The 25,151-nt window shown below is 50.7% G+C and overlaps 1 protein-coding gene across 1 annotated transcript in view; it reads right to left on the bottom strand.

Annotated features, from left to right (window-relative positions):
- The window catches only part of LOC309799105 (uncharacterized protein C1orf94), a gene marked incomplete at both ends in the record, with an annotated part of 49,152 nt that overhangs the window by 1,515 nt on the left and 22,486 nt on the right, over positions 1–25,151 (bottom strand). The window contains 5 exons of the mRNA XM_082612122.1: positions 3,858–4,054; positions 7,711–7,788; positions 12,423–12,598; positions 13,659–13,919; positions 17,257–17,954. Coding sequence (XP_082468248.1) covers positions 3,858–4,054; positions 7,711–7,788; positions 12,423–12,598; positions 13,659–13,919; positions 17,257–17,954 — 1,410 coding nt within the window. The remainder of the gene's footprint in view (positions 1–3,857; positions 4,055–7,710; positions 7,789–12,422; positions 12,599–13,658; positions 13,920–17,256; positions 17,955–25,151) is intronic.

Below are 25,151 nucleotides of genomic sequence, written 5' to 3'. Positions count from 1 at the left end.
ATGTAAACTAGAGGGCCAGGAAGAGAGGTAATCCATGTGGACTATAGTTATCCAGGAAGGCTTCCTGGAGGAAGAAGAGGGGCTTAACCTGCCTCACGAGCATGGTGAACGGTCCTGGTTTGCCTGGGACAGTTTCTACACTGTCCAGTAATAATTCCAGTGTAATTATCATTTGTGCTCTTTTTAACGCTCAGACTTATTGTTCTTTGGAAGATATATGGTATTGTTATCCTGCCCTGATGGATATATGCAAATGGACTTGGCAGAGGGCAGGAAGGACTCCCCTCCTCCTTTCCTGAGAACACGGAGGCCACCTACTCCTTCCTCTCCCACCTCATACAGTTTAGTCTCTTGGTTCCTGACCCAGAGGAAGCACTGAGGCCCCTGGTCTCCCAGACTAAACTCTCCACCTACGCCCTTCTACCCCTCCCCGACCCAGGCAGCCTCTCCCGGACCTTGTTCCATCCAGCACAGCTGGTAAACCTCAACTCCACTCCTGTGCCCCCTACATTCCATCCTACAGTGCCCAGGTTTTCTTGCCATACTGTCATCCCTCCCTCTCTTCTCCTGGCTCCCACACTCCACACTCTCCTGCTTTTCCTCCCACCCTTTAGATCCTTTGTTGGTGCCTCCCCATCTCCCCAACCCCTCTACATGTGGGAGACCCAGGGCTCAGTCCTTGGGCCTCCTCTCTTCTCCATGTACATGTGCTCCTGGGCGATCTCATCCCATGCCATGCCTTTAAGTATCATCTATATGCTAATGACTCCCAAATTTATATTATCAGCCACCACTTCTCCCCTGAGCCCCAGACTCAGATATCTACCTGCCTATCAACTGCTCCACGCAAGTGTCTAACGGGCATCTCAAATTTCACATATGCAAAACCAAACTCCTGATCAACAGATCCTTGCCATCATCATCTGGACCCTAGAATGTTGGCATTGCCAGTCATCTGGACACTCAAGTCAGAAACCTAGGAATCACGCCTGACTCCCCTCTTTTCCTCATTCCACATCCAACCATCATCAATTCCCATCAATGCTACCAAGAAAATAAATGCTCCACATCTTTTCTCTTACCTCCTTCCCATGGTCACTGCCCTAGTCTACACCACCAGCACCTCTTGCTTGGATAGCTAAAAAGGCGCCCATCCTGGTCCCCTCCATCAGCTCTTACCAGTCAGCCCACTCTTCGTAGGTCGATCAACACCATCTTCCTTACACGGATAATTAGAACATTCATGGCCTCCCGCTGCTCTTCCTTCCCTCGCCTCCCAGGCCCTGCCACCTCTCCGATGTCAATTCTCTCTCCTCCACTCTCTCTCCTCCACTCACTGTGCTCCAGCTACATTTCCCACCTCGGGGCCACTGCACTTTCGATTCTTTCTGCCCAGAGTGCTCATCACCCATATATACACATGGTTCATTCTCTCGTTTTATTCAGATCTCGGCTCCAGAGAGGTCCCTTATTCCCTCCCCGCTTATCCCTTGTACCTGACAGGTATGATGCTTATTTACTTCCATATTGTCTAGTTCTCCTCCTGGAATGATGGAAGTAAACACTTTGTCTTGTTCACTCCAGTAACCAGTGCCTAGAGCAGTGCCGGGCCCACAGAAGAGGCAACGAACGTTTTGTGAATGAACGAATCATCCCTTTGGGGGACACGGGCCTGCACTCCTCGCCTCGCTTTTCCGACCTCACTTACCTGGTCTTTCCACCCTCTTAGGCCGCCATTCCACCCTGCTGACTGCTGCTACTCCCCATCACTCTCCTCCTTTGCCCACCGTGTCCCCAGCTGCCCGCAGGCTCTCTCCCACTTCTAAGGCTGCTCCTTCCTCAGTCTCCTGCTCACTCCTTTTCCTCTCCTGCTCCTCGGAAGACAGCCAGAGACCAGGTCCCAACCCTCAGCTCTTATGGCTCCCAATCAGTGCTTCCCCGACCGCTGACTGGTGAGAACTTGGAACCACGCTGCCTCCCAAGGACATCAGGTCCTGGCTTCTGCAGTAACTCTCTCTTCCCTCGAGCCCAGAGTCACAGCGTGGAAGGGGCATGTCTGCTGGCCTGCAGGTAGGCTGTCTTCCCTCTGCCCTCTCATCTACTCTCACCTCCGGGGAGGTGAGAACCTCTCTTACAGACCCTGCAGTCACCTCCAGACTATGCCCTCTCTTCCCTCCTGTTTCTCTCCCCTCCAGCCTATCAATTCACTCCAACGTTCACAAATCTGCATTGGATCCCCAGGCCTACCAGTCAGAGCCTTTAATAATCCAAGCCCAGACTCCCTTTTCCTATTTTCCACCTTGTTCAGGGATAAATCTAATACCTCAACCAGACACCTTTATTCCACAGGCCTCAAGCCCACCACGCACCTTCCCACCTGAGGGCCTCATTCCCCTAGTCACTGCTCACTGGACCCTCCCCATCCTGCAGCTCTCATTGTCCACCCAGCAGGGATCCTCCCCCTGTCCTCGGGACACTCGGATGGTCTTCACTTTGTCACGGCATTAACATCGTTGTGTCCCCTCTCATCCACTCTCATCTCTGAAGGGAGGAACCATGTCCTATTCATGGACGGTGCCCCACAGGCTAAATTCACCATAACTATGTGAACTGATGCAGCGCTTTCCAGGCTGCATTGGCGGAACACACCATGATATGCTCTACAAGAAAAGGGGAAAAAGGAGAGGAAGGAGGGAGGGAGGGAGGAAGGGAGGAAAGAAGGGAGGGAGGGAGGGATGGAGGAAGGGAAAGAAAAAGAGAACTAAAGAAATAAGGGGTCATGGGTTTTATATTCAAATGACACTATTGACCAGCTTCTTGAATGTTCTCCATGAGCCCTAGTAAATTAAATAATCTGCAAATTCCAACAGTTAAGAAATCTGTTTATCTTTGTTTCTACCTTTCTTTTCCCAAACAGATCTGACTATGGAAACCTCTTTCCAGCATTTATCCCTCTATCAAGACATTCATGGGAAACACTGATTGAAAGGGTCCCAGTCCAGGACACCCGGCTGACACTACAGTGAGGGGCTGTGATGGGAAGGAAGGGAATCTATGTCAGGTTGGGGAGTTTGGTCCTAATCCTGTAAAGGGAGGTTCTCAAACTGGAGCACACGTTCCCCGGGATGTGCCTGGGACACTTGGATTCTCAGGACTGACACAGCACCACCCGCCTTGCAGGGCATCAGCCATGAAGGTTTGGTGGGTGGGAATGAGCAGCTGCGTGGTGTTACATTAAAACAACAAACACCAATTCTTACTGACCGGCATGAAAAGTTTGTATGGAGCCGTCAGCTAAAATGTTGAGTTTGTGTTGGCTGCTGGCTGCTAAGCTCCTCTCCTCTGCTGTTTGGGGTATTTTGGGGGAAAAGTGTGAGCAGCCTGATAAGCAGTGAGAGGCCCTTCAGCAGGGCCGGGTGCGAACTCACTGGGCTGTTGGAAGGATTAGCCCGGCAAAGAGCTCAGGAGGCAGTAAGTGGGGGAAAGAGCTGTAAGAAGATTACCTGGCCGTGGCCTGCTGGAAACCAGGCAAATGCGGAAAGGCATATGCGTCCCACTCCACTACCTGCCACCTGCTATGGGTGGTGCGCTCATCCACTACTGACCATGCAGCTGCATTTCTGCACCATGCTGAGGACCCCAGCCCTGACTGGGCCTGCCAAAGGGCCCCCCCAGGCCCAGATCAGGCTCACCTCCACATCAGCTCCACCGGGACCCACAAGGCACAGGGTCTGCCCTCCCCACAGCCAAGGAATATATGTACCAAGAGAGCAGCAGTGAGGCCCAGTGCGCCCACCTCTCCTCTCCAGCAGCTTTCGGGATACGAGGTGAATTTCCAGTGTGGGCTGAGGACTCACCCATTCGCCTCGGGGAAGAGGTACTGCAGCCCATCTCCTGCCATGGGGCAAGGGTCTCGGGGATTTCTGGCCAGCTTCTGAGGTGTCCTCTGAGGGTACGGATAGTTGGACTGGACGAAGGGGATGTAGCTCAGCAGGGGGGTGGAGGAAGAGCAGAAAATCTGCTGTCCCATCTGCTGTGGGTTGTATGGCATCACCTGCATGGCAGAGAGGAGACAGGGGCTAGAGGAGAGGACAGAGGTCCAGCAGAGCCCGCTGCCACTAAACTTCACAGTCCCCCAACCCTGACCCTAACCTGAGGCCCCACCCCTCAGCCCCTGTGCCCCTCAGTCACTGTGGGGTGCATAGGAGGAAATGTGTTGGACGGGGATGAAGCACGGGGCTCAGCTTCTATATGTGAGACTGGTAAGTTATTTAATTTATCTGTGTCTCAGTTTCCTTATCCATAAAATGGGCAAATGCCATCTCCATTGAATGGGGACTGAGTCAGCTGAAATAAGTAGAGAGACTGGCACATAATAAATAGCAAAGGAATATTATTTGCGTTATTTCCATTCTCTTCTCTGTCCCCTGCCTCACCCTCAGTCAATAACCATCTCAAAAGCCCCTGGTTCATTTTTAAGTCTTTTACAATCTCAGTAAAGGTTGCTGGGATTTATACATCCCTGGCTTCTAGCTCAGGATCTCAACAGACCCCAAGTCCAAGACAGCTCTTCCCAGTGGAAATTCCTGTGACGGATGATGGAAATCTTCTGGGTCTGTACCACCCAATATGGTAGCCACCAGACACAAGTGTGCCTACTGAGCACTTGAAGTGTGGCTAGTGGGACTGAATTTCAAATTTTACTCAGTTTTGATTTCAATGTAAACAGCCAAATGTGGCTGGTGGTTATGGTACTGGGCAGTGTGAGTGAGGAGAAAGGCCAAATGGGGGCACTGGGATTGAGCTCAAACCCTAAGAAAAGTAGGAACTCATTGGGTTTGAGACCACCTGGATCAGACTCCCACCAAGAAGCAGGGCTCATACTATCTTGCCCCTGATGAGGCAGGAACTCCACCTGTCTTATTTACTGATTTATCCTTGGCCCTGAGACGGGTGCCTGTCACACAGTAGCTGCTCGATAAATATATGTTAAATGAATAAGTGCAAGAAAGAGAGAGAGAGGAGGAAGGAGGAGGGAGGAAAGAAGAGACTACTAAGTGTCGGCTTGAATATCTAAAATGACAGGGAGCTCATTACATCATGAGCACTGCATTCCACTACTGACAGCTCCAAATGTCTTGTGTGGAGCTGACATCCACCCTCCTGTGTTTTTTTGTCAAAACTCGGGAAATTTCTGGATTTCCACTTTAATAGCATGTCTATAGTCCAAGCTGCTCAGGGGTTGGACGTACTCACCCTGCACACCCTGCACACCCTTATCTAATTTAAAAAGATGACAAAGGTTAGTGCTTATTAAGTGATTACAAGGGTGTGCCAGGCCCTTCATGTGGATTCTCTCATTTAAACTCCAAACAGCCCTGTGAGGTAGGACCATTAGAATCCCCATTCTAGAGATGAGGAAACAGGTTCAGAGAAGTTAAGCAACTTGCTCAGTAAGTGTTTCAAGCGTCTGAGTTTTGTTGGAATCCCCAGTGTGGCAAGCCCAGAGCCCATGGCCCTGGACCGCACTGCTATGCTTGCTCCCCCTGGAAGCCTGAGCCCCTCCCTCCTGGTCCTCCCCATCTTTCCCCCAGTGGACAGATAGGATCTGGTGACACTGGACATGGGCACCAAATCCCCAAGAGGGTGAGCTGAAGGTCAGAAAGTGCCAAGAGCTCACAGAGAGACCCCAGGAAGGCACCTCCCAAGACAGACACCAGAGGGTCAGCGTGGCAGAAAAAAAAAACCCAAGTTTTCACAGTGAGGGGACAGTCCTGGACCTTGGAGGAAACTGACATGAAAGAGAAGATATGGGTCCTAGAGCTTATACAAGCTTTATGCAAAACTGTATCTTAACTACATGTCACTGATAAAATGCATAAAACAAAGCTGGGTATAGGGCTCTGGAACCATCTCCAAGGTATCCTCTTTGCTGACAAAAGCAATGATAGAGCAGTGTGCCCAGAATGCCACATCTGTATAAAAATGCTTGTATAAATAGATATGACTGGAAGGATATCTAAGAAACCAATCACAGTGATTGCCTCTAAGATTTTTAAAATTTTGTACCAGGTTTTTATATTACTGTTTCAAATATACGCATTTACATAACTTTGTCTAAAAGCATTCACTTTGGAGCTAGGTGGATGGAATCACTGCTCGTGGGGTGGAGGGGATGAGACTGAGATTCTGTGAGCCTGACTCTCTCATCTCAACTTCATCGCAGGATGCAAAAGCTCCTACTGCTGAAAGAGCAGTCCCGGCCCACGTAAGAAAGTAACCTACACTTATGGGCCCTTCTCTACCTTCTGGAACATTCTATCATCCTTCAGAGGTCAGAGGTACAGTTTGCAGAGAAAGGGTAGGGCTCCCCGGGGAGAGAGGAGAGGCAGAGGAGTCTGTGGGTTTGAGTGTGGGTTTGATCTGTCCACCTGATTGTGGGGTTGCAAGGCCAGCCTGAGAATGTAGCCGGTCCTCAGCTCCTTTCCTCACACCCCCATCCCTGCCCCTAGATACTCAAAACCTCTGGAAGTGTTGTTTTGTGTTTTGTGTGTGTGTGTGTGGGCCCACACGCATGCAGTTTGGCATGCATGTCTATAACTGTATCTTTATTTGTGTCTGGGTGTGTGTTTGTATTTTTGTCTCTGCTGCTTTCTTTTGATACTGTATTTTTGTGTGTCTGTATACAAGAGGCAGTAAGGCACGGTTTTTGGGAACATGGACCCTGAAGCCAGGCGGCTCAAGGTCAAACCCCAATCTGCCATTGTGTTACTGTCAAGTAGATATTGACCCCCGACCTATCCGTGGGAGTAGAGGGTGCAGATTCAGCTAACAAAAATATGTAACATGCAGTTAAATTTGAATTTCAGATAAACAGCAAGGTTTTTTGTTTTTTGTTTTTTTTTAGTATAAATATGGTCCATGTAGTATTTGGGACATAGCTCTGCTAAAACATTATTCACCATTTATCTGAAATTTAAATTTAGCTAGGTGTCTGGTATTTTAACTGACAAACTGACATGGAAGGGATATGACTCCCAGCCCCACTGATGCTGGGCAGGCCATGTGATTTGCTTTGGCCCGTGGAAGGCAGGTGTGCATTACCACGCCCCAGCTCTGAGCTGAGCCCCTCAGAGACATTGGGTGTTTCTGCTCAGCCCTTCCGCCATCCAACATGGCAGGAGCAAAAGTGACTATATCTTCAGCACAGGCCCAAAAGGGGGACATGTGAAACAGGCTTGAACCCAATCCCAGTCCTGTTCAGCCAACCTGTAGATCCGTGGGTAAAAAAATAAATATTTTATTGCTGAAAGCCTCTGAGACATTGAGGCCATTTGTTGCCACAGTAAAAGCTAACTTATGTGTTAACTTTATAACTTTGGACAAATTATTTAATCTCTCTCCATTTCCTCATCTCTAATCCATAAGGTAGATTATAGGGTAGCTCTGAAGGTTAAATTAATGTGGGTAAGGCCCTTAGAGAAGGGCCTGGCACACAGTAAGGGCTCTGTAAGTGCCAGCTGGTATTATCACCTGGGGACACTAGTTTGTGTCCACATGCATGTTGGTGTTTCTGTCTGTACTGTGGGGTCAAGCACGGGCCGGAAAGTGTAGCTGGCGACCAGCTAGACAAAGACAGGGGAACAGACAACCTTCTGACCTGAAGGCCTTTGCGGAGCTGAGACAGAGGCGAGGAGGTCAGCTACTCACCTGTTGGGAGTAACACCCCAGCTGGGGGTACAGGGTCTGCTGGTAGGGCATCATGGCTGCCTGCTGCGGATACAGGCCCTGGGGAGAGAAGGGGGATGCTCAGTGCTGTGGGGCGGTGGGCTCCCAGCCAGAGAACAGCAGTCACTCAACTCAGCTTCCAGCTCCCTTGCCTGGACCTCCAGACACGTTCGAGTCCGTCCCTCCACACTACTGGCCAGACCCACCAGCTGCCTAGTCCAGCTGGAGTCAGGTCGAGCCAGCACGCCTCACACCACACAGGAAGCCCCTGGTTAGCAGGATTCATGGCCTTTTTGGTGAATATTTAAGGCAAGAGCTTTAGGAACCCACCTGCCTCTTGAATTCCAGATCTGCCCTCTTAGTGTCTGTGTGACCTTGAGCAAGTCACTTCACCTCTCGGAGCCCCTTTTCCCTTGTCTCTAAAATTATGTGTGTTCAAGCCTGCAAAGCCTGTGAAGGTAGCCAGATTATCTTTGTTGCTGTCTATACCCCTTTCCTAAGTGCCTTTCCCCAAACCCCATTCCTGCCCCAAGACGTGAAGTACCCATGTACGTCTGTGTGCATGTGTGTGCTAGTTTGCCTCCATGTTTATTTAAGCACATCTGCACGTGTGCTTCCATTTGTGTCTGCAGCTGTGTGTTTCTATGTACAAATGTGCAACTATGAACCTAGATGTATTAGTTTTGGTCTCTGCTGCTGTGCATCTATCTGCTCACACATACACCTGTGTCTGTACCTGATGATGAAGACTGACGTGAAGATACATGAATGAATCCATCTAAAGGGCTTAAAACAGTGCAGCACGTAGTAAGGATTCTGCCACCATCTCTCACTGCCACCCCCTGCCCCTGCTACTCCCACCAATTGAAGAGGCTGCCTGGCAGCTCAGCCCAACGGGAAGTAGAAACTTTATTCACAGCTCTGTCCGGGGTGGCCTTAAGTGTCCATGTGTACACACACACACACAGCAGAACTGCCACTGTGGATGGGGTGAGCCCATGACCCCTCCAGTCCCAGGCTGCCTCTATCTGCCAATCCAGAGTTACCCCCTAAGATGCAGTTCAAAACCCAACGTTCCCCTCAGACTGTATGTCTTTCCAGAAGATTCCATGCCCCAAGATGCTACCTCCATCCTGGGCTCAGCTTGTGCCAATCGTCTAAGTGTTGATGGCAGATGCTGCCCTTGACGACTTCCTCAGAGCCCATGGGCTCCTCCTAAAAGGCTCCGAATCCCTGATGTGGGGCCCTGGGGAAGCCCCCCACCTCTCTCAGCGCCCATCCCCCATGTCCCCGAGAGAGCACATCCTTTCAGGGCCCTCCTTGCTTTCTGCTCCCATGCACCTGCACTTGACCGTGGCCGGGCCTTTCCCACATCCACCAACCCCTTCACCTGAAACCAGTGCACCTGCTCGCCGTTTCTCCAAGCCCTGCTGCCAGGGCAGCCCCACTCACCACCACGACCAGCCTGTGACCCCAGGCGTGGCCTGAACTGGGACAGAGGTGTCAGCCGGATGGAGCCGCCCTGCCTGTTCCCAGCCCCCAGTGGGCTCCAAGGCCGCGTTCTAAGTGTCCCTCCTCTGCTTCACTCCCTCCCCATCAGCGCTCAGCTCTGTTTTCCACAGCCAACTCCCCCAGGGCGCCGTCCTCCCCACGCCCGCCTAGGTGAGGCTACCCCTAGGATCCGTGACCCGCCTGTCCCTGCTCTGTCTTGGGGTGGATTTTCAGGAGATGATGCCATATTCATCAGTATGAGCCACACTGTATGACTTGAAGGAGACTTCTAGTTGTTCAAATTGCAATTCTGTAAAATCACAAGCAAGGGTAAACACACATTCATTCCTCTTTGCTTGAGGCCACGGCCTCTTCCTACGTGCCCTCCCTCCCTAATTGGGAGCAGAGTTCCTTTGTGTCAAGCAGCCCAGGAGCCCCCAGAGTTCCCGTGCGCTGGAGACTTAGTCTTCCACGGCTCTGCGTCCGTCCACAGTGGAGCTCGGAGTAAATTGGATTTGGGCTTCATTTTTATTCTTAACACCGAGCAGGAAAAGAGGCTAGGATAGACTGTTCCCCATTTCTCCTCTGTGCCTTCTCAAGGTCTGCTGAGCTCCCTGACACTGTTTCCTAGGAAGATCAGGGCTGAAAAGTAATCATAACCAATATCTATATCATACTTGAGATTTTACAAAGCCCTTTCCCATGCATGGACTCCATTAACCTGACAACTGACTCAAGTGTTTGCTGCAGCAGCTGTAATTATTAGGAGACCATTTCATAGGTGAGGAGACCAGGGCTCAGAGCATTTGACTAACTTGCCCAAGACCACACAGCTTGGAAGCAGGGCAATTCCCTTAAACCCAAGTCTGACGATTCTAAAACCTGCTTTCTTTTTATCGTATCAGGCCCCTTGATCAGCCGACTTGAAGCCTGATGGCATTATGAGATCATGAGGACCTGGGAGAAGGTAAATTACCCTGTCCCTTGTGACCACCTGGGAGTGTCCGTGCGTGCAGCCAACTTCAGCTGGGCCTATTCAGTGTCTAAACTGCTGCATAGGACCCAGGGGCCCTACCAGCCAGGGCCCTTCTGCCCAGAGGCCCAGGAAGCTCAGAGTCAGCCCTGTGATGCACACATCAGCATCTCTAAAGACAAAGGACTTCATGCTGGAAAAATACGTCCAAATCTCACCCACTCCAAAAGTCATGTCAGAAGAAGTTAACATAGCAGAGAGAAACTAGCCCCTCTCTACAAAACAGACCATTGCAAATTAGCTTTACATGGTGAGCCCTGTGAGTGCATTTCAGAGTGAATCGGTTTACACGAAATAAAATTATGCAATTGTTTCTCTCTCAGGGGTGGGGGGCACACCATGCTGGCTTTTGATTTGTCCCTGACTTGTACTGGACTCCGAGCTTCCTAGTCATCTTGGAATCACCTCACCTGAGTCAAGGCCTATACTCAGTGTGAAGCAAGGGTTTTTTGTTGTTGTTCTAATTACTTAAATGAATGAGAAAATAAATAAATACAAATGAGTGCATCAGGGATTAGGTGATAAACGACTGCACAGTGAGTGAGTAAGGGTGGAGGGACATCAGTGAAGGAGTTGGTGAATCAATGAGGACGTGAACAGAGCATTTCTCTCGAGACCTCTGCCAGGACAACATATCATAGACATGGGGGGGATGCACTTGGATTTTCCCGTGGATCATGCTTCCTTAGGACGTCTCACCTCAGTGGTGGGGTATGAGGAGAGTGTGGCCACTTGCTCTGTTTAGCAAACAAGAAAAGGCTTGAAAACAAAACTTTGCAGAAGAAAAGAGAGTCCATGCTAAACTCCTTTACTTTAGTTCCTGTTTAAGAATCAGGGGCTTGGGGCTTCCCTGGTGGCGCAGTGGTTGGGAGTCCGCCTGCCGATGCAGGGGACACGGGTTCGTGCCCCGGTCTGGGAAGATCCCACATGCCGCGGAGCAGCTGGGCCCGTGAGCCATGGCTGCCGGGCCTGCGTGTCCGGAGCCTGTGCTCCGCAACGGGAGAGGCCGCAGCGATGAGAGGCCCGCGTACCGCAAAAAAAAAAAAAAAAAAAAAAAAAGAATCAGGGGCTAAGCCTGGTGGGCCAGCTTAGAGGGGCTTTACGTGGAACAGAGAAGATCCACCTTCTGCACAGGATGTCTAAGCTGTGAGGCTTGCCACTCTGTTGTAAAGGAGGAGATGACACGTGGGACCGGAGGGTCAGGGGGAGGGGGAGGGGCACAGAGACAGGACGAGTCGATTTTCAGGTGGATTTTCTTCTCTCTGCCCTCTCCGGGCTTGGCCAGGCCAGGCTGGGTTAGCAGGTTCCCAGGAACCTGGCCCTTTCATACACCTGCACACCATTCTGGAAAGGAGCCACGGAGGAGACAGAACACTGAGAAATATTAGACACTGAGCACCTTTCCTGGAGGAAATGAGCGTATCTAAAGGGACTATTTAAGCTCTTGGTTTAGACTATGGTTTAAACCAGAGTGAACATTTATTTGATTTTCTTCTTCTATCTACCCAGTGGGTGGCAGCTCTTAAGGAGATTAAATTAAATAGACAAACTAAAGAAACTACACTTTCCCCGCATAAATAAGTCTGTGAGTAAAATTTCCCACCCTGCAAGTGTTTCTCCATCCCATTGTGTCTGGCCCCTCTTAGCTGTGAGCCCAAGACCAAGAATGTGTGTCAAGCCATCTTAGCTGGTAGAAGCTAAGATTGCTGGGTTGTAGTTGAAATAAAATGGCCACATAATTTGTCATCGGCACCAGGACACTTGAGAGTGAAAGGGGGTGCAATTAATAATTATGCTAGGACAAAAGACCTAAACTGGGACTGTCCCAAGTAACCTAGGACACATGTCATCCAACTGTAAAGGAGGTGGTGGGAAACACGGACTATGCTATCACTCTCTCCCGGGAGCCCAAGTACTTCACAGGCCAAAACTAGCCAAGCTCTGGAAGACACGGCACGAGTGAACTGAAATTCAGACAAAGGAAAATGACAAATATACACGCACATGCACGTGCATGTGCGCACACGTGTACTGGGTGGTTGGTCTGATGTGGCCCCGATGAAAAAATTAACTAATGAGTCTGTGGCTCTTTGTGAATTAGGCTTCCTGCAAGCCAAGGCTCCTCCGTGGACGGTCACCGGAGAGCCAGGCCCAGGATCCGCTCACTCACCTGGTACTGGGGGAAGGTGGAAGGATTCGTGAACACGGGCAGAAGTGGATAGTTCAGGTTGAGCCAGAGCGGCTGGTTCAGGGTCGCTGAGGTCACGGTGGTGGCAAAGCGTGGGGTGAACACATTCCCTGTGTTCTTTAGGTTGTTCTTGTCGGTCCCCGTCACAGGCGGGTTAACTGTAAGTCACAGGAGAGGTAGAGCGTTTCCGTGATTGAGGAAGGGAGAGGCCAGGACCCCCTCCACCCCATGACTGCCTGAGGGGTAAACGTTCTCAGAGGTTAGGTCTTTTAAAAGCTCCCAGAGGGTTCTTCAACTTTTGGATGAATTTCCAACTCTAGGAAAACATTGTTAGTTCACACCTTGCCAATTTGGAAGGGGTGAAAATCCCAGCATGGTCTGGCAGGGAGCATCTGTCTCCGTCATTCACTAGCAAGGAGGCAGTTTAGCAAGAGTACGCAACAAACCAGATTGCTGGGGCTGTATCTCACCGACTTACAAAACTATGTTCTTTCGAGTGCTTTAGAAAAATCCAGTTTGGTATAAACAATTGCTATGCCACTGGAAGTCATTCTTATCAAATTATTAAAGCAACCCCCTGAGGACATGTACTTGGCAACAGCGAGGACCTGGTGCAGGTTGTTGTATATATGTTGGAATCATTTTTTAAAAAATACTTTAAAATATTACATAATTCAGTATGATGGGACCCAAAATTAGTCTGAATGAATGAGATGTGATTGAGTTGTTTTAGGATATGGATCCTGGATTCTTTCCTTGTACAATATGCTCTGTGGGCTTATACAGTCTGAGCTGGGGTGTCAGTTTCCCCTTATTGGCACATTTTTTGGGGAAAGACAGTTAGACTAAAACAGTTGTAGAAGTACAAGGGAGAGAAAGCCGGCACATGAATAATTTCAATGTAGAAATAATCTCAAAGAATGGATTTTTCTTTGGTTTGGGCCACTTGAGGGGATATAAGACATGCTGAGTGAAGGCTATATTCAAACTGACCACCAATAATGCCCATGTGACCCCTGAAAGTCAACTGCATTTCTCTAGCAATAGTATTCCCTGTAGGGGACACGGAAGTCATTTCCCCCATTTTATGGGACTAGGGAAAGACAGTAACTTGCCCATGGATGAGACAGCCCTTTGATGGCAAAGCCACTCCAAGGACATTTGAGGGTTTCTGAAATCCCTTCCTCTACAGATTTCCTCTGAGCAGGGTCAGCTTACGTTTCAGCTCCAGCTCGTCCACCTCCACCTTGCTGCGACGCTTCAGCTGCCTGCTTGGGTTCTTGGTGGCCCCAAGGAGCTCACAGAGCAGGTTCTTCTTGGCCGGCCAGGCAGGCTTCTTGGCTGGCAGGGCCATGGACATAGAACCCATGGGGTCACTGCCACCCTCCTTACCACAGGTATCCTTCCGTCTCTGGGACCACCGACTGAGAAAGAGGCTCTCTTGACCCTTGGTCAGCTCCTTGGCGCCAGGGTTCCATTCTACAGCAGAAGGGAAACTGAGTCAATGACTCTGGAAGGCCAAGTGCTGGATGCGGGGAGCACTGTCTTGTGGACTAAGTGATGGGTCCTCCAGAGCACATCTGAGGCCCCAACCACTCTGGGCTCTATCTCCCAGCCAAGTTCAATCCAAGTTCAATCCCTGAAGGCTTCACGGACCAATGCCCATTATGGTCTCCCCATCCCACGCACACATGCATGCACTCATCCATTCTTATCTTCTTGCCTTCCATCCACCCACTCATCCTCCCTTCCATCCACCCATTCTTCCTTCCTTCCATAATTCCTTTCTTCCTTCCTTCCTTTCAGACCTCCTTCCTTCCAGTTACCTCTCTTTTCTTATCTTCTTTTCTTTCTTTTCTTCCTTCCTCCCTCCTTCCCTAATTTCCTCCCTTCGTCCTTCATTTCTACCTTTTTTCTTTCCTTTCTTCTTTTTTTTCCCCTCCCTTCCTTCCAACCCTCCATAGGTTGGAATACAAAGGTCCCAGATACAAAGCTGACTTGGACACAGTTCCTGCCTTCAGGGAGCACCTGGCTTATTGGGGGAACACATACTCCTACAGAACACACGTCTGGTCCCTCATCATGGACTCTCCTCTTGCTAAATCGTCATGGCAATTTAGCACTCTCGTCAGCGCCAGGCTCTGACCTGAGTCCTGGGGACACTGCGATGAGTCAGAGCCAGACTTGGCCCTGCAGGAGCTCAAAACAAGGAGGAAGAGAAAGACAGACCCAGAAATAGCTCTGGGACAAGGCAGATGGGAATCATGAGGTAACAGAGGGACACTGTGGGAGAAGAAGGTGGCTAAGACAGCTTCTGTCTGAGAGGACCAGAGGGCTTCCAGAAGGAAGAGGGTCTTCAGCAAGGCCTTACACCAGTGGCTATGGGTGACTGTGGGCAAAGGCACAGAAGCATCGGAGAGACACAGTGAGGCAATGGATGTGGTCAGTGCCAGGCTCAGATCTTTCTCCAAACAGACCGAATGTCCCCCTAGTGCTAGGACACTGTCTGGACCACCATGGGATCCTCTACAGCAGTGGTTTTCATCCATATTTCTTTTTGAGCAATGGAACTCTTTCTTCCAACAAAATTAAGTATGATGGGGGGAAAATACATATATATATATGTATATGTGTGTGTGTGTGTATATATAAATGCACATATATAATCTATATACATATATAAATTTTTTAAGGCATTGCTTGGTTGAAGCAGGGAAGAGGGCCTTATCCTCAACATCTTCACACCTTCCCCAACCAGGAGGTCCTGGTCTCCATGGAGCTTGGCTGGGAAATGGCGCTGGACACACAGCAGGCACCTCAGATCTTTCTGGTAGTGTCAGGACCAGAGGACCTGTGCCCAGTATTACCTGTTAGGAGTGGATGTCATCCCACCCACTCTTGGCCCCATTAGCCCACTGGCCTTGGGGCTGAGTCTGGACAGGACAGGGCCTGACCTCCTAGTGCCATCCCAGCAAAGGAAACAGCTGCTCTAGCCTGAGCCAATTTAGGAGAAAATGACATTTTTATCAAACATGTCCCTAGAGTCTCTTCCAAGAGTTTGTCTGATTGTGAGTGTAGCCCCCAGCCCCCTCCCCAGAGGCCCCGCACCTGCCATCACACACATACACACCCAGCTGCCTGAAACAGGCTTGCTGCTCACTCATCTCCAAAGCTCCCACTTCCAACGTCTGTGTACACAGACCCACACACATTCCTGCCTGTTGTTCCTTTGGCTCACTCACACGCACACACAGCTACACACAGAGAATGGACACACACAAACACATACACACGGTCACAATCAGATGCACCCACCCTGCATTTTCTCTAACAAATACACTCATACCTGCAAAGCTCCCCTTGGCACACCTTTGCCCACACACTTGTACACACATACACACACAAATGGTGGGAGGGTGGAGGGGACAGGATGGCCTCCAGCCCAGCTGCCTCATCCGACAGAGAGACATCCATGCCTCTCTCCTGCAGAAGGAGGTGGGAGGAACGTCCCCTCCCCCAGGGAGGCCTCCATCCTCTCGCATGTACAGCCCATTTTCCCCAGAGTCCTCGGGCTTCTAGAGGCCTGCCCAAGACCCAGAGAACAGCGTGCTGTCTACAGCCCAGAGTCCTTGGCCTTCCTCCAATGCTCCAGAGCACAGAATGTTCTTTAGGGTGACCGTGTTCCCATTTTCTTAGGAAGATGGATCTGGGCCCTCCCAACACAGACATCTCTCCATTACCCGTCCATGCTCACAGCCTGGAGGGAGTTTTTCTTTTGGTTTTCTCCTAGTGACCGTTGACAGCAGGCAAATGACACTGCCATCAGTCTGCCTTCTTGGACCCATCCAGTCTGAATGGCTGGATCGGAACATGCACAAAATGCAGAATCCTGGGAGTGGGGTGGGGGAATCTTGGGAGGTGGGTGGATTTCCTGGGGAGGATGTGAACTCCTCAATTCAGGAGTGGGAATGCACTTTTCTAAAGCCCTGCAGTACCTGGGAACAAATCCCAGGGCCAGCAGTCTGCACTGCACCTGGAGAGTTTACACATTCACCCTCCTGCCCCACAGAGAGGGGACCAAGCCTCATGGTTGGAACAGGAGCCTCCATGAGAAGCCAATCAAATTTCCCTACTATCCAGCTTAAAGTCCTCACACTGTACTTTCACCCTGGACCCAGCGAGAATAAACGTTTCCTTCAGTGTACTCTGGGTGCCTGTGGATTTAAAAACCCAGTCAGGGGGTTTCCCTGGTGGCGCAGTGGTTGAGAATCCGCCTGCCAATGCAGGAGACACGGGTTCGAGTCCTGGTCCGGGAAGATCCCACGTGCCACAGAGCAACTAAGCCCGTGAGCCAAAACTACTGAGCCTGTGCTCTAGAGCAACAAGAGAAGCCATTGCAATGAGAGGCCTACGCACGGCAACGAAGAGTGGACCCCTCTCTCCGCAACTAGAGAAAGCCCGTGCACAGCAACAAAGACCCAATGCAGCCAAAAATAAATAAATAAAATAAAATTTTAAAACAAACAAACAAACAAACAAAAAACCCAGTCAGTTACCAAATGGGCCTCTCCCTCTTCCCAAACCACATTGGATTCAGAGCCACTGTATCTGCTTACAAAAGCTGTGCCCTGTATACAGGCATCCAGCAGAGGAGGCCTGTGGGGACTGAAAACAGCCTGTACCGGGGGACTGTGCTCGCCAGTGAGGCCACGCCGTCCTACTTTGCGCAAAGACGTTGCATGTGCCTGATGCAGCCCGGTGAGTTGTTTCTTCCCCTGCGGGCCCATTCCCTAGCCCTGCCCCCAGCCCCACTCACCCATCAATTTGTGCCCCTCCATGGCAGGGTCAGCCTCAGGCTTGGAGCAGATCTTGGAAAACACTGGGAGCTGCTTCCTCTGAGTAGGGAGTTTGGGGGGCTTGTCGAGCTTGTCGGGAGGCACTGGAGGAGGCAGGGAAGGCGGCAGCAGGAATGGGCCCAGCTCTGCGGGCTCCCTGGGTCCAGGGCCACTGAACATGCTGTTCTGCAGGAAGTCCTTGATGACCCTGGTGTCCTCCAACACCATCTTGTTGTCGGGGGCCTTGGACGTTTCCGTGGACTTCAGTGGGAACTGAGCCAGGAACTTGCTGATCTCCGAGTTGGAGGCCCCCAGGCTGTTGCCCCTGTCCTCTGTCCACTTGGCACTCTTGACCTTGGCAGTACGCAGGGTGCCTGTGACCGTAGACATGGCAGAATGGCAGTCCTGCCGGCTGCCGATAACGGACACTGCCACCTTTGGCTCCAGAAGCTTGTTACCGGCAATGATGGAGGCTTCTGGGCATTCACTGCTGCCCACCACCAGCGAAGGCACAAGAAGGCAGGGAGCCAGCTGCCCGGGCCCCTCGAGGGAGCTGCCGGGTGCCTCCAGCTCCCCGGAGCTCTCTGGGACCGGGATGAGGTACTCTTTGGTGAGGCTCAAGAACTCCTGTTCCACCAGCAAGGAGATCTCATCTCTGCCACTGGTGAGTTCCAGAGGCCTGCAAACAGGTCAGAAAGACAGATGGCTTGAGTGCCAGCTCCCTGAGGGTGGCTGTGCAGCAGGGCACAGGCCCCAAGGAAAGGAGATGGAGGAAACATGTCTCCAGCTGTAAGAAACCTATTGCTTTTTAAGAGAGAAAATGGATCATCAGTGGACTCCAAGGGGTTTCTACACCACACCAGTGGGATAGTACCGAGAGCTTGGTTCTGGGAATTGGGATGCCTGGGTCCTCTCCCAATACTACATCTTGCTGAGTGAGCTGAGCCTTAATTTCTGTCCATCTCTCCCTGTTCAGTCATGCTCAGGACCCGAAGCAATAAAAGACCAGCAGCAAAGGGGACAGGACTGAGCCGACAGCTCTGAGCGTGGCATCCAGAGTGCTGGGGCTGAGTCTTAGGAGGCCCCCAGATGCACTGTAGGATGGTTGAGTGAGAGAGGGGGACCTCAGGGCCTCACAGCCCGGCTCTGTCACTTCCCAGCTATGTGATCCTTGGCCCCTTGCTCAGCATCTTGGTCTCCTCTCTTGGTGAACAGGAATATCATAGAGACACTTCAGACCATGTCTGGCACAGTAAGGGCAATACAAGTGTCAACTAGTATGTTGACACTTCTGTCAGCCTGGCTGGGTCCCTGGTCCTGAAATCTGCACAGTGGCTCCATGGATGCCCATGTCCACCTTGGCTGGCATGGCCCTCTGACCAGAGCACAGACTGGGCCCCACTTCCTGGGAGCACCAACAATTTCTTGATCCCTGAACAGATTCACCAGCATCTCCCTGTATCTAAACACAGGCCTCTACCTGCACCTCAGACCCCGGGGGTTCCAGCCTGGACCCTTGACGGCCAGCACCAGCTTGATGGGGCCTGACGGTCCCATGGACTCTAGACTCCTGGTTGCTGGCTCTCTCCAGGTGTGGGAGAGGGTAGCAATCCTGCTGGCCCGGCTTGTGGCCCAGCCTGCCATGCCAGCATCCTTGGCAAGGGGGATGCTTCCTCCCTGGCACCCCCAGGAAGACCATGGTCACCCAGCTTAGAACCATCTGCTATCCCTCCTGGATGGGTCCCCATGAAGGGTGGATGAGGTGGTCTACACAGAGCATTCTGGAAACTGCTCAATGCTCTACCGCTGGTAGAAGGTGGTGAAAATGGCAAAAAAGAGGCAGAGGGAAAAACTAAAGCTCCCTGTGAGAGGAGCTTTGGGGAGGCCCTGCGCACATTCCTGCTCTGACGACCCATTCTGTGGGTGGAGTCAGCCCCTAAAATAATGACTAGGGAATGCGCCCAGCAGGGACGGGCCTTTCTGGTAATGCTCTGTGTATGGGCACACGCACGTGGACACACACACACACACACACACATGCAGTGCAGGCACAAAATGACTCAGTCATCACACGTAGAACCAGGGGACAGTCTCCACATCTGACGACCAGCCACTGCCTACTGTGCCGGGCATGAGCCCCTTAGTTGCTGGGTCCTGATGAAGTCCAGAGGGTCCTGGAAAAGGTTTTGGGTAGCCAGGGCACTTGGGAAGCACAGGGAAGAGTTTAAAACTTGGAAGTTTGTCACTACTCTAACAACCAAGGCAACCAATGCCTCCTGACCACCAGCCCCCCATGTGGTCTCCCCAGGCCTGGAGGCTGAGAGAGGTGCCAGGAAAAGCAGACTCCAGCCAAACAGACCGAGGTCAGAATCGGGCACCTCTGAGTATTTCACGTCAAATCCTGGAAACTCAGGGACTCCCCTGTGATGAGGGTATGACACCTGTGACATGGGTATGACACTACAAGTGCCCAGACGCTGGGTGGGATGAGAACTTGGTGCAGTAACCCCTGTGCGGGCTCAGCATGGACACGCACCAAGGAAGCCCTGGGCACACGGTGGCTGTGAGCGGGAGAGTGGGAGCAGGCTGGCCCTGGAAGCTCCCGGAGGCCATCAAAGCCGTGTATGAGGCAAGGCAGTCCACTCCGTTCTCGCCCTCTTTCCCTGCCCTCTCTCCTATTCCCAGCCTTTCCTCCTTCTCACTCTAGACTCGGTGTATAAACTAGCCCCCCTCTCCTGCCGTGTCCCTGGGAACACCTGGAATAAAGAGGCTGCCAATCAATCCATGGCCCCGAGTTATTGATCCCCTGTCTTCCTCTTCATCATCACCCTCAAAGGGAACAGGGGAGTCTCGAGTCACAGAAACCAGATAATTGAGGGACCAGTTTTTGTCTCTCCCGTGCCTGCCCCAAAACTTGCAAAGCAAGTTATGGACCAACAGATCTTCTAAATTGGAAAGACTCACCACAATTACGTTATTTATTTTTTGGTTTTTTTTGGCCATGCTGTGCCAGGCTTGCGGGATCTTAGTTCCCTGACCAGGGATCGAACCCGGCTGCTCGGCAGTGAAAGTGCACAGTCCTAACCGCTGGACAGCCAGGTAATTCCTCAACTATGTTAATTTTTAAAAATTGGGATAATGGTATTGTACTTATACTTAACAACAAAAAGGGTCCTTATCTCTTATAGATACATACTAAAGTATTTACAGATAACATTATGTCTGGGATTGGCTTTAAACTTAATCTAGCAAGGGGAGGGAAAAGATGGGGGCGGAGGGGAATAGATAAAATAAGACTGGCCCTATGTTGATCATGGCTAAGGCTGGGTGAGGGGTACCTGGGTTCATCACATACTAGTTGTTCTATTTTTGTCTGTGTTTGGTTTCTCATATTTTTTTCTAAAATAAAATTGTTCTATAATAGACGTACACACAAAAGTCTCACCACTGAATCCTTTAAAGTATCAGCTCCAAGGAGAAGTCAAAGCAGCTTCTAAAAGACCCACAGAGCCCGAGGTCCCGGTACCAAAATCCGTCCCACAGGCAGTCCCTTCTCTGCACCTGAGAGGATACTCCTACCCCTCCCCCACCCAGGAGCCAGGCTGGCGGAGAGGACCCAGCAGGGGCTGAGTGTGAACCCCTGTTCATATTCCCCAGTCATTCTCCTGTGGACACATCATGGGGGTCAATGGGCCTCTTAGGAAGCTGGCATTCCCAGAAGGGGCAGGGCAGTGCCAAGAACAGAGGGGCCCACCCTGGCTGTGGGTCCCCCATGTGTCCCTGAAAGGCTGGCCCAGAGCACCCGGCCCTCCCTGAGACAGCCCCTACAAACTCCTATTTCCTTTGCATCTGCCATGAATCCACTACAGGCCAGACTGGAAGCCAGGCATCCATATATATGCTTGCATTTAACCCTCTCCACGTCCCTGGGCAATATTTATTTATTTATTTATTTATTTTATTTTTTGCTTTATAACAAATTTAATCAGTTATACATATACATATGTTCCCATATCCCCTCCCTTTTGCGTCTCCCTCCCACCCTCCCTATCCCACCCCTCCAGGCGGTCACAAAGCACCGAGCTGATCTCCCTGTGCTATGCGGCTGCTTCCCACTAGCTATCTACCTTACGTTTGGTAGTGTATATATGTCCATGCCGCTCTTTCACTTTGTCACAGCTTACCCTTCCCCCTCCCCATATCCTCAAGTCCATTCTCTAGTAGGTCTGTGTGCTGACACATATATATGGAATTTAAGAAAAAAAAAATGTCATGAAGAACATAGGGGTAAGACAGGAATAAAGACACAGTTCCTGGGCAATAGACAATATCATTCTCACTTTACAGATGGGAAAAGTGAGCCTGAAAGAGGCGAAGGACCTTGTCGTTGAGAAAGTGAAGAGACTGGTGTGAGGATGCTGCCGGGTCCGGCTGACTTCCTGACCTCCTCCTACCCCAACCTGGCTTCTTTTCCAGGTATAGTTCTCCAGCGACGTCCACCGGCCCCTCCTCCGTGGCTGGGCTTTGTTCCCCAATCTGAATGCAATCAGGGATATTGCTAGGATCATCCCATCACTCCAGCCTGTGGAGGGTCATCACGGTGAATACTGAGCCTGTCATCTGTGGCATTAGCTTTCCCTGACAGCTCTGTGTCAGCTGCATGTCTCATGAGCACGCCTTCTGGGTCCCCCACCAATTTATGGATAGAAATGTTGAAGGGGAAAGAGTCCAGGTCTGAGCCTTAGGGACATTGCTGGAAACCCTCCCCCCCAGTCTGACAGTAATCCTGGATCAACACTTTGGGGGAATAAATCAATCCAGTCACTATCATCCCATCTCCACTTCTCCAAGACAGCCTTTATCAAATACCTTGCTGCAATCAAGATTCAGCACACAATTACAAGTCTCTGAGCAAGGGTCTCCCCTACCTGCCCTCTCCACCCCCAAGAAAACAAGATTCGTTTGCTCTTTTCTGTTCTAGAAAACTGCATGCCTGCAGAGCTAAGACATTCTTAGAATTTAGATCAAACCATTCCCCCACTTAAATCCTTATGTGAATTCTCACTACACATAGACTAAAAATCCAAACTCCTTTCTGACCCCCCAGGGCACCCCACAAAGTGGCCCTGTTACCCCCTCCTGCTTTGACTCCTCTTCTTCCAGCCACTCTGGTCTTATAAATATGCCTTGGCATGTCAAGTTCATTCCAACCCCAGGGCCTTTGCACCTCCTTTGGATGCTAGATCATCCCTTGACTGACTCTTACTAGGCACTCTACGCTCCATCAATCTGTTTATTTTCTTCCTAGTGTTTATCACCATCATATAGTACGTTTTTATGTCTTTACTTGCTACAACAACTCATCGTCCCTGAGGGCAGGGACTGTATCTTGTTCACCATGGAGGCCTCAGGACCTCGAGCAGTGCCGGGCACATACCTCCAGCTCAGTAAGGATTTGTTGAATAAATGAATAAACTGGCTCACGAACTTGTCTTTACCCTTGTCCATTTCTTTTTTTTTTTTTTTGCGGTAGCGGGCCTCTCACTGTTGTGGCCTCTCCCGTTGCGGAGCACAGGCTCTGGACGCGCAGACTCAGCGGCTGTGGCTCATGGGCCCAGCTGCCCCACGGCATGTGGGATCTTCCCGGACCGGGCCACGAACCCGTGTCCATCAGCAGGTGGACTCTCAACCACTGCACCACCAGGGAAGCCCCCTTGTCCATTTCTTGAAACTCTTGAAATCAGGCGTTGTGCTGCCAAAGACTGCCCAACTCCTTCAATGGTTGCAACCTGCCTGCATTTAATTCTATTTATGGCCTTCCATCTCATGTCCCACCTTGGGCCTGGCACCCCTGTGAGCTGACCGGATGACACTGACTAGCCTGCTTGGCAAGGTCCTAAGAACTCTCCACCCCTGTAAGTCAGTCCCACGGCAGAACCCACACAGACCCTGCCCAACTCTTAGCGGCCACTTTGGGGCTCACAGATTTTTCCCTCTCCCAACAACTTTGCAGGGTTCCACATCGAGCCTGCCCGCCTGCATTTCCTGGTATCTATCTTTTTTCCTCTCTTCTTAAGAAGTTTTGCCGATGCTGGCACCTCTCCCGTGCTATTTGCTTTCTGCTTTGAGTTGGTAAAAAGCATAAAATCTGCCACAGACTCTATCACAGTGAATCATTCAGGGCCGTTAACGCAACTCCCGGGTGCTGACAAAGGAAGCTAGTCAGAATTGGTGCTGGGGCTCCAGCTGCTGCCACTACCTCTGCTTTGCTCACCTCCAGAAATGATAGGTGTCTGATGGCGACTCTGTACACGGGCACCACACATCATTTCTGCATTTGCAGTGTATAGAGTCGTATAAAAATAAAGGCTATTGACTGGCTGGCACCCCTTCCCAGAATAATGACTAAGCAAGCATGTTGTTAGCTCCCCGACAGCAGTTCTGTGTTCACGATAACACAGAGCAAAGATGAAAACTGCTATTCATCTGAGCCAAACAACAGAAAAACGCAAGCAGAGAATTGTTAGTGCTGGAAGAGGACACCAAAACAACTATTTTCTTCCCACTACGGCATTTCAGATTGATGACAAACACGGTACCCAGGCCCGGTGCCCAGGCAACATGGTTGCTTGAAGATCGAAGCAAGGGAAGGGCTCTGGCTCCATCGGGAGACTGGCCTCGTGGCTGGGGCTGAGGCTGACTTCAAGTGTCTGTGTGGGTGGGGCAGCACAGCAGAGCGGCTAAAAAGCTCAGCGCCTGGAAGGAGGCAGAAACTGGATTCAAATTCCCACTGCTTAAAGGAGGCCAGCCCTCAAGCAAGCTGTCTAATATGTCTAAACCTCAGGTTCTAGTTCACAAAATCAGAAGGATGAGCATCTACAGAGAATGAACTAACCAGCCAGGCACTGTGCAAAATGCTCCCCACGCAAAACTCTCATTTTAATTCCCACAGCAGCCCCAGTGGGGTGGTGTGAGGACCAATTACAGTTTTGACCCTATGGTAGTTCCCAACCACCTTGGTTCAGTAACAAAGCAGAGATTTGGAAAGTGCTTGGGCATTAGGGCTTAACCTCTTGTTTCCTTGGGACTCAGCAACCTCCACATGGACGAACCCAGGAAAGTCTGCTGGAGGATAACACATCCTGTGGAGAAAAACCTCGAGGTCCTCAGCTGACTAGCCAGACCTGGGTTACGACAGACACTGCAGATGTGTGGGTGGGCACGAGGCACGTCCCGCCAAGCCCACCCAAGCCTTTCCCAGAAGAACCACCCAGCAGAACCCAGCCCAGACTGCTCAACTACGGAAATGGGAGCTACGTAGGAAGCTGTGGTGCTGAGCTGCTAAACTTTGATGTGGTTTGTTACACAGTTGGCCCTTCTTATTCACAGGTTCGACACTGGTGGCTTCAACCGACCATGGATGGAAAATACTCGGAAAAAAATTCCGGAAAGCTCCAGAAAGCAAAACTTGAATTTGCTGCACACTGGCAACTACTTACATAGCATTTACATTGTATTGTACAACTCTTTACATAGCATTTACATTGTATGAACTATTATAAGTAATCAGGAGATGATTTAAAGTATACGGGAGGATGTGTGTAGGTTATATGCAAATACGATGCCATTTTATGTAAGGGACTTGAGCATCCGCAGATTTTGATATCCATGGACATTCTGAAGCCAATCCCCTGTAGATACCAAGGGACTACTGTTTATCAAAAGCTAACGGGCACAGAGAGATACAGTTATCGCAGTTTTTAAATGAAGAAGCTAAAGTCACCATCTCCTGATTGGCCCCCATCTTCACTTGACCAAGGCTGGTGGACATTTCTGGGTCTTCCTGTCTGCTTGGGGAACAGGGACACATCTTCAA

This window comes from Mesoplodon mirus, assembly GCF_964341445.2.
Source record: "Mesoplodon mirus genome assembly, chromosome: 3".
Lineage (NCBI taxonomy): Eukaryota > Metazoa > Chordata > Mammalia > Artiodactyla > Ziphiidae > Mesoplodon > Mesoplodon mirus.
Note: the sequence above shows the minus strand (reverse complement) of the source record. Positions and strands in the feature narration are given on the sequence as shown.